The sequence below is a fragment of the Plutella xylostella genome, chromosome 10, assembly GCF_932276165.1.
Source record: "Plutella xylostella chromosome 10, ilPluXylo3.1, whole genome shotgun sequence".
In the NCBI taxonomy this organism is placed as follows: domain Eukaryota; kingdom Metazoa; phylum Arthropoda; class Insecta; order Lepidoptera; family Plutellidae; genus Plutella; species Plutella xylostella.
In genome coordinates, this window is record NC_063990.1 from 11023115 (window position 1) to 11038307 (window position 15193).

Here is a 15193-nt window from a genome sequence, read left to right on the forward strand (position 1 = left end):
CGTTTTATAATAACTATAATGAAGGTTTGGTTGCAATGGAAAATAATCTAGACCAGTGTGTTCATTCAAATGAAATCGTGAATGAATTCGCGTAGTTGAGTGTGTGTCACAAAACCACAAAGTCTGGGCCAAATAATATAGTATACGTAATACTACTACCGGAGATAAAACATTCGTATGTAACATGTACAGCTGATGTTTGTGGAAGTGTGGTACCACATAATAAAAGGTTGACCGTTGACCTCACAACGGGAATGCCACTGATAAAATTCATACCCTGTATTCAGTTCTCTATAAGGTTCTGCAAGGCACATGCGTTCAGCTGTAACATTGTGTTCAAGGGTGGCATCCGAGTAAAGAAAACATGTCAAGAAAAGCACTGAAAACGTCCAAAGTAATGAGTCAACATCCACACTTCAAAGAGCACGACTTCGCAAGTAATTATGTACCACACACATTGTAAAGCTCAAAATATTTAAAAATATAATATTTTACTTCAGTATTTTCTCGCAAGTACCGACAATAACCATTCAAAATTACATTGCACCAACACATAAAATTAATCCAATTCAAAATTACATTTACTTCCTTCTTCATATTCGCGTCGATTTGTTTAATGCGGCGGCCATTAATGAAATTGTGGTAACAATCGCTCTTGATTATTTCCTCTGTGAGTTGCGTTGGCCTTGGGCGTGCATGTTGCATCGGCTGGCATTCACCTTATCGTGTGTTGAACCGGCGGTGCCACGCCAAGCCGGCACCAGCTCAGCACTCTCATTAAAAATAAACCCCAGCCAAGTACGAAGTGGCGAGCCAAGTTCCGTACCACCGTCTCAATGCTCGCCTTTCATATACCGCGACTGATTTAGCTCAAACCCTGCCTAGACAACCAGTGAATCCTCGCTTATTCCTAGCGCATTCACGCATGCTCAAATGCCGTTGCATTCAAAAGGTGGAAGCTCCTGGTTTAAACGGCTCCAATATGGGTGCGTTTCAATTCTGACGGGTTATTTGCTAGCTTTAAATACAAGCATGACGCACACATTCCTACGTTTGTGTGTGTGCGTGTGATATACGAGGCAGTAGTCAAGGTCGACAGTGTCATTGTACGAGCTGGGCGACGCACACAGATGCACTCGCTTGTTTGTGTGGTGTGCATGTGTGCGTGTGGTTGAGCTATTGAAATAATCTTATCATTTAGGTCACCTTACTTGCTTTGTAGATTACAATGCATAGGCGACGCTGCGGTCCTCGCCTTTACTGCGTTTTTATAGCTCAAACTATGTTTAGTAAACTAAAGAGATGCTTTATTTCCATACCAAAATTACATGTTTAAAAGATAATCCTGTAGCGTTTTAGAGTAGGCCTCAGATATGAATCCTAGATCTACTCTGTTTTTCTTCCCTTCGTCTTAAAGTACATCATTTCATAAAACAGTTACAAACATAACTCTCACCTAAAAAATACGCTAGGTATTGTCAAATTGTAAATACGCTATTTTAGTCTTCATAAATAGCCTAATATGTATAACAAAACGCAAGACCTAACAGAACTCTTAATAAACATGATTCATGTTAATTCATTGCATGTCGCCCACATTATCAAGTAATGCCATTGTGTATAATTTGCATCGCCGCTATTATTTGCATTGTTTCAAGTCATAATTAGGGTAAATCCATTATCGGACGGATCCTTTATAAAATACTGCATTTTTTTACTCCAATTACACAGTCGTCATATTTAATATTGTCGAGTTGGTTAAAAGTCAGAAATTAATGCAGTCAGCGATATGATTCATATTTATAAATAGTAAAATACACATCTCTATAAGTACCTACCCAAAGCAAACTTTAGAACGACTGAAATAATTCTGATACAACACCCACCTTTCAGAAAGCACAGTAGAAACACACGCCAAACTTATAACACCCCCTTTTCAGTCGGTGTTAAAAACCGCCACCGAAAATCCTCAATCTAAATTCGATATACATATACTATGAGCAGAGAGTGCGTTCAAAAGCTGTCGAATCGCGATACTCACTCGATAGAGCGATTAATGGCAGTCCGCGTCACTTGTTTACTTGTATTAGACCCACAGGTTATTTACATCGGGGTCAGAGACACGGCGAAGGTGATTTTGTGCTATGTACCCTGTTATTTAACCGTACCCAACTGTATTATATACTCGTATAAGTAACTATGTATAGCCATATAATGTCTGGCATAGTGACGGCTTCGTCCCGACCCCCGCACGTAATATACACGTCTTTGACCCCCTTTGTTCATACGTCATCTCCTCTGGCTTTTCTTCATAATTATGAGACAACCACATTGTTTCATCTTGTGTAGGTGCAGGTTAACGCTTTCAGAAACCCAATCCTCTGAGAGGTATTGTTTTGCTTGATGACTGGGACGTTCACCTCAAATCTGGCATCGAGTTGTTCGGAATCATTCTTCATTGACTCTCATTTGTTTGAAGACCGCCAAGGAGTTTGAAGGCTCGCAAGTTATCCGCCAATCAAATGCGTCCATCGGTGTACTGAGGGGTCAATGTCTTCGCCGCCACGTGGCTTGTTACGCAACACGCCTCGCCAACTTACAATTTGTATCACGACATTCGTTCCTGTTCTCAAAATTCTCAAATCAATTGCAACTCTACACTCCACCTCATAAGACGGTTAATGGCTGAGTGAAAGTAGTACCATATGAGTTAGCGGGTAACTAGCATTATATCTCTGGTGCTTTCGATTTTAACGCAATATTTCAGTCTTCTGCAGCAATGAACAACGCACGCGAGCTATAAACTCATCAGATTCCGATCAAATCTGCTCAATTACAGTAGCAACAGAACAGCAATCCGTCAAGCTAATCTGGGACTGATTAGCTTTATGTACCCGTCAACGTATACGGACCTTAACAAGCACTATTGTCTAGAAATGTACTCGGCACATTCATATATTAGCGGAGTACAGCCAATCAAAACTCGTTTGAATTCAACTCTGCAACGGCCAAAGCCAGGAGCATCATTTATTACTATCTTGATCAAACTGTTTCAATCTGGACGCGGAATTACTGTAAACATCGACAGACGACATGGATTGGAAGGGACAGTTAGTTAGACGGGCAAAGTAATTACAGAGTGGATGGTATCCGAAATCATCCAAGATTGATGTTGACGTCAGCAGTCAGAGCTATCGCGCTCGCTAGATGAATGTTTCGCTACACATGTGTGTTTGCAGTGTTTGAAAAGTAAATCGCAAGTGAGATGGATGGTGTGCGAGTCTATTTATACCATGCGAGTGGTTTCTGGGACCGGTTGCAGGCTGCAGCGGTCTCGCTCAGGCTACCATGCCGTGCGTGTTCCTCCGCTAATGTGCACACAATGCTACCATTTAGCCAGCAGATAATAAGCTACTTACCAGCGAGGTTTCTGATGCATTTTTCTTTTGCATGCGCTGAGAAAGTATCCTAAAACGGGTTTACTAATTCAGTCCGAATTTTGCTTGCACCAATTAGGGCATGCAATACCGGAACAATTTTCAATACCGGTATTAATACCGGTATTAGACTTCCTTGTAATAAATGGCATATACTGTGTTTAAAGGTCGTATACGTCAAAATAAAACAAGAAAATGCAATCATATTCTGTATTTTGTTGTAGATTTTTACGGGAATTAAGTTTTAGAGTTTAAATTTTAGAATAAATTATTTTTTTACATCCGGTGTCGGTTTACGCATGGTCAACAGTAGATTTCTAGCAGCCGAAAACAGCATTAAACGATTGGAAACAAGTGCGCATTCACAGTATATAGGAAACCAAGGCTAACTAAATCTTAATCGCTTTATTTATAGCCTGAAAAAGTCCGATTCCGGTATTACTTCAATACCGGTATTAACTTTCAATACCGGTATTGAAAAAAGCGGGAATTTTGTCCGGGATCCCGGTATTACGGATACCGGTATTGCGGTATTGCATGCCCTAGCACCAATGCAGCCTTTGGTTGGTCTTATGTTTATTGTATTACTCTGAATGCATGTCAGGTGCCATGGTCTTATCGTTGTTATTTTGCAACTGTTAAAATGTACAATTATGATATTGAAAATCCTAACAGTCTACAGTTACACTACCCAAGTACCCCACCTACATCTCGTCTCCAGAAAATTCGCTAAACAAATCGAATTGAAATACATTGTTCGCCCTTGAATGCAGTACTAATAAGACAGAATAATTTATAGTCTTTTCCGTCCATCTTATATCATTTGACGCGACGGCTGACGTGCGTGGGCGACCCTTTGTGCTCTTCGGCTAGACAAGGTGGACGCACTCCTATAAATAACAAATCTTCATAATTATCATAGCTTATACCTGACGAACAACTTCTGTGTTCAATTAATTATTGACAGTTTCACTTGTGAGTTATTAACACCACGTTTTTAGCAACATGATAAACTGCCGGTGTTTCCTTGAGCTCGTTAAAGTTTGGTCTCTGGAGGTCGGCGCCGACTGTTCACCCTTGAGGAACCAGACGCCGGGAACCACCAGCTGTTTTCAGAAACACGTAAATTTTAAATGACTTTACGTCCGGCCCGGGGTCAAAGTAACTGCTGTTGCGACTTCCAATCGAGTTTCTTATCGACAAATTGTATTTGTCAATACACTCGAGTGTTACTGTTTCAATCCTTTGCTTCAGTCGTGAAATTGATTGAATTGAAACTAACTCGGCGATCGCAACTGTCGCCGAGCAATGGCGGCGATAAAATAGAAACTTGACTTATTGAATATGATTGTGAATTTGTTCGAGTGGCATTGAATCTGTTTGTCTCGGCAACTATGTATTTGTTCGGTGTCGCGTCATTAGCGCAGTTCAATCATCGGGTTTCCTTGAATATTAACAATTGGGATCCACGGAAGGGAGAGGTTTCACATTCAGGCTCCCGTCATCGTGGACCCATCCATCACCCTGACAGCGCCGGTATTATTACCCGTCGGTAGAGAAGCGTACGCCTCACACATGTACACGAATCAAATATTAAAACTCACGTTTTACCGACAAAACACCCGCATACATACGCTCGGGGTTAATAAATCACTTTGAACTCGATCGGTCGCCATCGCGGCGGCTTCAAGGTTGAAAGTGTGTACTTTGCCTATTAAAAGTTAAGTTTACAGCAGAGGGCGACCTTCCGACGAGCGTGGGCTGCGCCTTTGACACAGATTAGCGATGGCGTGGCGTGCCATCATCGCCTTTATTTCTGTTTTACACTATGCAGGTTACATATTTTTCAAAGTACCTATTACACCATGTAAACCATGTTCCGTTTCTACCTTTAACGGATTGTTGGATGCTCCTGCTCCGATCTTGATGGCTCGGTAATATGAACTACAACTAAGTTTGTAGTTTTTTACTGCGTAGTCGGATGTCGTTTTAGAGTTTTTGCTCGTTACCGAGAGACGCGGGAGGCCCTCCGAGGCACTCACTGTGAACACCTATTGCTCGCCATTTTATACCATTAAACCTACTAATGATGAACCAAAACGAACCAGCAGATTTATTCACGTGACCATTTTATGATGGCACCAATTAAATGTAATTTTCGTGTCCAATCGCGGTATTAGACGAGGTAAATTGCTCGTCGATAATAGCTCGTTAGTTTCTAAGCGATTATAATTTATAATACTCTGGTTGAGAGTCGAAACAATAGCTCCGGCACTCCGGTATTGTCTGATAAGAATTTTGTCGTGAAGTTATCATGACTGATAGTGGGACAATGACCCTAAATCAGTGACGAATTGACGAGGCGTACACTATTGTGCTAGGATTTAGTTTCTAATCGTAACATCTGTATGTATTAAATAATTTAGTTGTAGATAGTTATTAAATACATTTGTAATGTAATGTAGCAGTAAAATGGTTACAGTGTTGTAGCTCAAAATTGTTAGTACTTATGTAACTAGCATGTAGCATGGGTAATATGTTAATTGAAATTAATATCTATTTTATAACTACAGTTATTATTATTATGTTCCTTCTTCGTCGTCAGATTTGTTCTAAAAGCTCGACTGTCTTCGTTTTCCTCAAATATCAGCCATTTTCCTGGAATGTCAAATGTTAATGACCCACATACACCACGATAATGCATTGCGTATAAAATAAACACACCGAAAGTAGCAGACTAAATTGTTTGTCATACAAAACTTACGTTTAATAATAACTGAACGAAGCCACTGACCTAAATTCTTGATTTCGGTGAATAGAACGTCCCGAAGAATGAATTTCTTCGTCGTCCTATCGTTTATTTTTAATGTTCGAATGTCGAATTTATCACGTATGACTTTAGTGTATGACGCATCCTTATTGAGGATTTCAATACTCTGTAACAAAGTAGTGTATTGACAAAATTATTGATAAGAATATAACTACAGCGGTTATGGTAAGCAGTAAGGTCGCTTGGCACCTGCGAGTCCGCTGACTCGGGCTCCGCTTGGCTGATCTGGCCATGACTCATGGCTCATGGCCATGGCACCGACATGACACTGCGAAAACCCGTGGTCAAAGCCATGTCCTGTGTTCCTATGACCTGTGCTCTGCCATATATTCGTAGAACATTGAACAACTACATGTTGCGTTGCATCCTGCACAAAGCCAGTCATAAAGCAGGTTATTCTAATTATATCTCCCTCCCTTTACTATTTACTTACACATTCCCATGTTTACTCGAAAAGGCGCGCCGGAGCGTGGGTGCCGGCCCTCACTTTTCTATTTGGGGAGCTGAACGAGACAAAAACCCGGCTTATCTACGAAAGTATGGCGTAGAAAAGAGAGAGCACTCGACATAAACCAGCACTCCGTCAATAAACGAAACGTTTGGGGAGCTCGTGGTTCAGCCATTACGCTCACATTACATGCCTCGTACGCAGAGGTATTGCTTACTTTCTAAATTTCGTCTCTATTTTGGGATGAATTTTTAACACCTGCATTGAAGATGAGGCGGGGGAGTGGAGTGGAATGCAGTGAGTTCACACGGTGCTGCCGCCGTAGATTATGTTAAATTGGGCGCTTCCCTCCCCCGCGCCCCGCTCCCGCCGGATGCCCCCCGTGCTCTGGATGTGCCGGATGTAAACACTTCCACGTGCGTCCGCCCGCTGCAGCGCCCTCCTGAAACGCCGCAACTCTCGGCGCTGCATTCACTTGTTTCACTGTTCTTGCGGCGGTTTTTGCGGCGCAGCTCTTGCGTAGCGAAAAGAAATTTCCACGTCGGGCGTGTGACGCGAAAATGGCGATTTTCTCCGCTGCGGCTTGCGATTTCTATTTCAATCTAATTCTCGGGGCGCGCGGAGAAACCGATCGCTCCAGTTGCGCGCGGCGGCGGCGGCGGCGGCCCACATCTCTGCTAGAAAGTATCAGCTCGTAGAAAGTAACACCGCGCCCGCCTCGCTGCACATTCGCAACAACACTTTTTCTAATTCAGTTTTTTCTGCAGCGCCCATCAGCGGATGGACGTCGGCCGTGCAGCTGGAATGCTGCGAGTTTTTCTAGTTAGAAACTCGTCGCTATTAAATAAAAAGCGGTTTGATGAAACTTGCTTTCGTTTTACATGGCGGCGGTGATGTCACCTTCTGCTGGGCTTACTTTCGCCACACCCGAATTTCAATTACGCTGCCCGTGTGTGGTGCTGTGCGGCTTGTGCAATACTTTTGGGCAACTTTCACTAGGCGCTTACGCGTCGCGCGACTGCGAAATTATTGCGATACCCGCTTCCTGAGGTCACTGTAGAAAGTATGCGGCATTGTTCAATCACTTATTTGGTATTCTCATCAGACATCTGATAAGTATAAAGTGGTGTTGCGGGTTCTGCAAAAACTTATTATAGTTACAAGTGCGCGTAGAGAAGAATCTTATGAGATTATCAGCACCATTAAACTGCCAGCAGTAGACACCTTTTAAGAGAAATTACCCATTAGAGCAAAAAGATCGAGTGTAGCGTGAGAGGAAAAACTAGTTATTGTCAGTCTGTAGAAATGGTAGAGCATCGCGAGTTGCTGCGAGATGTGATGGTATCATAAATAATGTTGCGAGTTGCTCGCGCGCTGCAGGCGGGGGGGGGGGGGGGCGGCGCGGGGCGGGGCGGGGGCTCCGACAAGAGTCAAGGCCGCACGCTGCCCCCGGTCGTCGCTCGGCGGCTCGGACCTCTCGCTCGCACCCGAGCGCGCCCGACGCCGCCCGAGCAAGCACGAACTAGACCTTCCCAAGCGCAAGCGCAGCGCAACAGCTGAGACGTAATAATAACACACTGACTCGGTCATCCGTACATTCAACTTTTGATTAGCTTTCTTTCGTTTTCACGGCTAAACTACTCCACTTTTATTATTATCGCGATAAGAAATATTGCTTAACTGGTCGATGATTCCGTAATTCAAGTTTTTGTTTTCTGCTCATGTTTCAATGCTGAATTATTTATTGCTTTTGTCATAATTATTAATTTATTACAGTGAATGGTATCAATTTGTCTGTATCGGCAACTGCCATTGCTACTGTTTTACTGCATTTCGCAATGTTTTGCTCGAAATTCTGCGTTTTGTAGGTCCCTCTCACTCTTTCACCAGGTCAGACCTTGAAACGGTTTGGTAAAAATATCTTATCTGCTACATTCGCGAGTGAACGGCAGAAGGCCGTCGACCTGACTATTTTGACATCTAATCTTTCTGACTGGCGATAACCTCATTGTATAGCACAGCAAGTGGAGATATTGTGAAATTGGCAATAGCTATCGCGGAATATACGAAAGTAGGTGCCACGATTCTCTTGAAATCGGCTGAACTAATTTTGGACGACATTGACATTGAAAAGCTGGCCGGTCAACTGAAGCCCAGGCCTGAGACACTTTTTGCAACGAACCGAAGACATCAGCAGGCGCGCCTAGGCGTTTCACATTTATTTACCGTATCGTAGATAGATATTCTTTCGGTGAAACTTATGTTTTCCTAGAAAATCTTCTGTGCTCAGCTGTGCATCGTCAAGAGTGCTGCAGAACACAAAGAATATACTTAGATAGATAATCCTCGACACCGCATACTTTCTGGACATTGTATATCTAATATACGTCTATAGAGCGAACTGTAAACTTGCATCCCGCCAACCGCTCTTAACTCTCGCAAAACAATTTTATAGGTTTCGTATCCAATGTCTTTATTGAACGGACAATAACACGCCAGATCGTTTAGGTCAATGCAAAGGCAAATATATTTAGCACTGACATTGCCTTTAGTTTATGCCGTATTCACATGTGAACAGCCTCGAGTAGATCAACGCACTTGACCCGTAATTGAGAGACAATCGATCGATTAAAAGATCCTACACCGGATTAGTTCTGCAACTAATCGCAAACCGCGAACCTAATGGAAGGTTTGGCATTCACAAAGTAAACAAGGTCATTGGTATTGGAAGCCAGTTGGCTGTTTAGCCATTTTCGTACTTTGGTACATTGTTTACCAGCTCTTTGAGTGCCACTTATTGGTCTTGAAAGTCTTGAAGTTTGATCGTTTATAAGATTGCTTCAATGTAGTGCGAGTGAGATCAGACTCGACTCGGCTTGATGGTTGTTTTACAAAACGACTTACATCACAAACAGGTTGCGATATCAGCCAACGAATCAACCGAATTTACAAAGGTGAATGTCTCGAATCTTAAATAGACACGTCTCATTGTTGTTAGCTTTGCGACAATGAGATATAATATTAGGAGTATTCGGACATTCATCTACGCAGTTCGATCTGCTGTTAGATTTCACCCGTAAAAAAATAATAAATATATATTTAAAGGTGTATTTTTTGCTATGGCCACGTGAAACTTTTTCTAGTTATGGCTATTCCGAGGGGTTACGTAACAACAGGTATAGGCCAAAGACCTGTCGGCCCTCCGTCCGCCTAATGGACACAATAAAAATGTAAATAAAATTAACGAGAAGAGAGGCTTAAATGGAACTTTACCTCTCATTTAATGCGGCCCAAATAAGGCAAGGCACACACTCTAACTGCTAATCATGTTCTCGACACACCAAAAAGATTAAACAGAACTCCCAGAGATAAACATTCAAAATGCATCCAAGTCTGACATTCCAGTAAGAAAAAACGAACACATTTACACGCCGTATCTCAACGGCTTCTTGGAATCGAATTTAGTGAACACAATGTCCAATAGGGATGTATAAATTGCTGGCTTATCCCTCCGTGTACTACTTATGGAGTTCCGACGGTGTGATTGACAATTGCCGTACAGTTCCCTCGCACATCGACTCCCATCTCCCTCCGCGCCTTGAATATAAAGGCGAGCAGAACACCTCATCAGTATGCTGACTGGTGCGCTAGCCACCTTTTGTTTGGACAGGAAGCGTCCACGCTCCACCCGAAAATCGGTGGCTCTATGTTTCGTAAATGTAAACCGGCAACGAAATGTTAAATGGAAAATAACAAGTCATTCGGCGACCGGACAAATGGTTCATGAAATGTATGCATAATGCTAATGTTATGGCGTCCGATCTTGGACGGTTTCGTCTGGCGGCATTGGCCGAGTTTGCGCAGTTGCATTTTAGTATTATAGATAGATATAGACATTATTTCTTCTTCTTCAGTCTATAACAGTCCACTGCTGTGCTGGACTTAGGCCTCTGGATGTGATCTATAGCTTCCCCAATCAGATTGGACACACAATTTACACCATCCCAGAACCTATTCTCACCCCTAAAACAGTAATACTTCCAGACAAACTTTCTCCTACTCAACCAACAACCCCCTAAACACGTTACCCCCTTGTTCCAGGCCGCGAGGAGCTCTCGCCAGCGTCCAGTGTGAACGGCTGCAGCAATGACGGCGACGCGCGGAGGCCCAAGAAGGGCCCGGCGCCGCGGCAGCAGGAGGAGCTGTGCCTGGTCTGCGGGGACCGGGCCTCGGGGTACCACTACAACGCGCTCACGTGTGAGGGATGCAAAGGTGAGCTCGCTGTTCTGTTTGGAGACCATATAGGATATCGATGGTGTGGTGATGAGTGGGAAAAAAGGATTGTAGCGACCGAAAATACTGATTGAATATTTACTTCTCACTTGTATTAGAAACTTACATGATTCTTATTGGAATAAGATTCCTGGGTCTTATTCATAAGTTTCGAATGTGAAGTATTGAAAGTGCTTTTCATACGTCTGGTGCACCCTGGGCAGTCAACAACTGACAGCTGATCTAGCTGGCTAATCCTCTCACCATCGATACGCTAAGAAAAAGATTAGGTACATACCGATTAACAGATGTGGGTGACCTTTAAGTGCATTCCCTACCTAACTGCAACTGAAGTCTAGACGGCACAACATTCGCCCACGATAAGCCGTCTCGTCGCCAAATAAGCGTCGACTGCATCGTGAGTGTGTCGGCTAGTTGCGCGCGCGCATCCCGCCGCGTCATAATCGCCGTCTGCAGGACGTCTGCCCGCCGCCGGCCAATCAGCGAGCCCCCCGACTCACCTACATCCGACCAGTCGCTGCAAGAATTAATGGTGCCACACTTGCAATAAGTAATGTAAAATACAGTTGCGTGAAATGAAAAACTGCCCCCTGCTATTGCCGTTCAATATGTCACTGGAACTTTTTCATTGTTATAGTTGCAATATCACATTGTAACTGAAACCATCATCATACAAGCGCAACTAATAACTAACAGCCGTGTCGCGTAACACTATCTTCGCAATTAGATCCAATTCAGCCCATTCAGTTGCTATTTGTCTTGTTTGAGCGATAAAAATTGACAGTCAGTTGAGACGTGTCCTTGCGCAGCACAGTCAACGACCCCATCTTTTTTTTGTTCGTTGTAGGTACTTATGTTTAATTTTAATAACAAACACTTTGTTACTCACAGCTCATAAACAGGCCTACGCCAAGATTTGAGGGGTTATGGCAAAATCCTGGCAAAGAATAAATTATGATGGTGAAATCCTGTCATGTATCCCTCAAAAATATATGTATGTCTTTAACCAAACAATTATTGGCCCCGACCGTCATTCGAACCCTCTTAAACACAAAACTCAAACCACCCATTTCCCATTCCAGGATTCTTCAGGCGGAGCGTCACAAAGAACGCAGTCTACATCTGCAAGTTCGGGCACGCGTGCGAAATGGACATGTACATGCGGAGAAAGTGCCAGGAGTGCCGGCTGAAGAAGTGCCTCGCCGTTGGCATGAGGCCCGAGTGTGTGGTGCCGGAGACTCAGTGCGCGATAAAGAGGAAAGAGAAGAAGGCACAAAGGGAGAAGGATAAGCTGCCTGTAAGCACGACGACGGTGGATGATCATATGCCGCCGATCATGCAGTGCGAGCCGCCGCCCCCTGAAGCCGCTAGGATTGTAAGTGTCTTTATATTTTTTGGCATCAATAAGTATGTTAATAGTGTACAGTAGTAGTGAAAATGAAAGTTTATCAATGAGGCAAAAAATTAAGCTACCTATTAGCGGGGAAAATGAATAATATTCTTATACCTTGCTGCAAAACGTATAGTGTGTTCCTAGATCAGAGATTTGTTTCACATATAACCCTCCGAGGAACCATTACCAGCCCTGGTATTGTCAACTCCCAAATCTAATTAGAAGTTAAGAGAAAACCATCATTAAAGCAAACACGGGATCTCTGTTTCATCTTCATCTTATCATCATCGAAAACCATCCTTTATTTAAAAGTGTTTACACTTTACGGAGATATCGCTCTCTATACAATTACCATGAAGAACCCTAAAGCGCCCTAAATCCCAATACATTTCACCTAAACCATATCCCGATTACAACACCATACGAAAGTCCCCGTTCACTAGCTAACCTGTTACGTTTGCTTGAAGCTCGACTGTTTGCAGCACGAAGTGGTCCCGCGGTTCCTGTCGGACAAGCTGCTGGAGCAGAACCGAGCCAAGAACATCCCCCCCCTCACGCCCAACCAGAAGTTCCTCATAGCCAGGCTCGTCTGGTACCAGGACGGGTACGAGCAACCCTCGGAGGAAGACCTGAAGCGGGTCACGCAGGTATGGATGGCGGAATCTGTTAAATGCATGTAATGTCGCTTAGGAATTTATTAGAAACCTTCTAAGGTCCTTTTAGGTCTTCAGACCTAAAAAGGGCACACTGAGTTAGACATTTCCTGAATTCCTTACAGATCCTCATTGATTGTTCTTATTTAAGTTGCATAATTTTAGCAAAAAAACTAAGCATACTATCTACATGTTATTATGGAAGTGGAGACAAAATGGCCAAAGACCCTCGTAAATGAGTGCCACAATCTTGCAGATAAATGTTTCTCGACGGCAATGAACGCGAAAGTCTGTCTGTACTTCTTTTGCCTTTTACGTCACGTAAAGCAGCAAATTACAATTACACAAAAGCTTATTTATTATAAACTTAACCTCTTTTTACCTTTTTGTATTTTGCGTCACGTAAATAAGCAAATATCATGCTTAAAACCCATCTATTATAACCCTCTCCTTACCCATTTCCAGACGTGGCAAGCATCAGACGACGACGAAGAGGAGTCGGACATGCCGTTCAGGCAGATCACGGAGATGACCATCCTCACCGTGCAGCTCATCGTGGAGTTCGCGAAGGGGCTGCCCGGCTTCGCCAAGATCTCGCAACCTGATCAGATCACGTTACTGAAGGTTAGTGCACTGTGACTAAGAATAATTAATTAAATGTCTAAAGTCTGTTTTTTAATCACAGATACTAAATATAGCTCTGTTTTTTAATCACAGATACTAAATATACTAAATGATCACTGTCCCGCGATTAAGTGACGTATCGTTCTATTGGCGGGACAATAGACTGTTGATCAACCGTTCAGAATCTGTCAATTTAGTATATTCGATTAAAAAACAGACTTTAGGTAGAATGTAGAATAGAGGTATACTTTACGATAAGTATAGCTATAAAGCAATGCGAACATAAAAGAAATAAGCTGAGTAATTAAAAACGCAGATATAATCAAATCATGCGTAGGTACCTAAGTAAAATAATTAATTAAGCTACAGTTATGGTGGCCGGTCATAACTGAATTACGAATTCTGAGGACAGTGTTGTGAAGCTCCTTGACAGAGGCATATGTAATACAGGCTGATGATGATGATTTAGACTCAACTGCTACTACCTACTCTTTACTACTACCACTACTTTGAGTAAATTATCGTTTATTAGCTGGGTAATGCGCTTTAGGCTTGATTGCTCAGCTTTTCAAGTCATTGTCTGCAATTATCTTGACGTAGGTTTCTTTTCTGACGCTGAATGTGAATGCAATTGTTATTTGATAAGGAGACAAATATTTAGTTGTTATTGTAAATGAACTCTTCTATTGATTTAGCTGCAAGAAAAGTTGTTTAGCAAGATGCAATGACTAATTAAACATGTTTTTGTAATAAAGAATAATTTAATATATTACTGGATCAACTTTCCATTTACTATTCTTCACTACCTATCTAATTACTCGTTTATTGCGAAAACGGGCTGAAGTTAATTTAACACCCCTAACACGCATATACAGTCGATTTTATAGGACCTTTCCTGAAATACTTGGAAATGAATATTATACCTGCTTATATGAAAATGTATACTCTGCGTCAAACCAGCACTATAGCCGCTTACTGTACCTTTAGTGTAAGTTTTCAAATTTTCGATAACAGACTTTTGGCTACATCTCATTGTAGTTGTATCCCCAAGCCCTTACCTTGCAACCACTGTTTTTTTTCACTACTAACATTACTTCCTCCCACAGGCGTGTTCAAGCGAAGTGATGATGCTGCGAGTGGTACGGCGGTATGACGTCACCACAGACAGCATCCTGTTCGCCAACAACCAGGCGTACACTCGCGACAATTACCGCAAGGCGGGCATGGCGTACGTCATCGAGGACTTGCTGCACTTCTGTCGCTGCATGTACTCGCTCAATATGGACAATATACACTATGCGCTGTTGACGGCTATTGTTATATTCTCAGGTGAGTGGGGCATAATATATTATATTGTGAAGACTGTAGCAAAGAGATCTGACCTTGCCTAGTACATTGTTATGCTGAGAGTGGTCAGGTTGATTTGATTTAGATTGTACCTAAGGTGTGGTTTATACAATGAGAAAATTCTAGTTAAAGGTTGTGTGACTTTGGCCATCCATACCACGTCCCTTC

General features: G+C 42.7%; 1 protein-coding gene across 5 annotated transcripts in view; it reads left to right on the top strand.

Annotated features, from left to right (window-relative positions):
* LOC105394159 (ecdysone receptor) overlaps window positions 1–15193 on the top strand; it is a 165235-nt gene that overhangs the window by 146812 nt on the left and 3230 nt on the right. For 3 of the 5 annotated variants that reach the window (XM_038117440.2, XM_038117439.2, NM_001309151.1), the window contains 5 exon segments: window positions 10817–10987; window positions 12091–12383; window positions 12869–13048; window positions 13520–13678; window positions 14785–15007. In XM_038117440.2, coding sequence (XP_037973368.1) covers window positions 10817–10987; window positions 12091–12383; window positions 12869–13048; window positions 13520–13678; window positions 14785–15007 — 1026 coding nt within the window. 5 annotated transcript variants of the gene reach the window in all.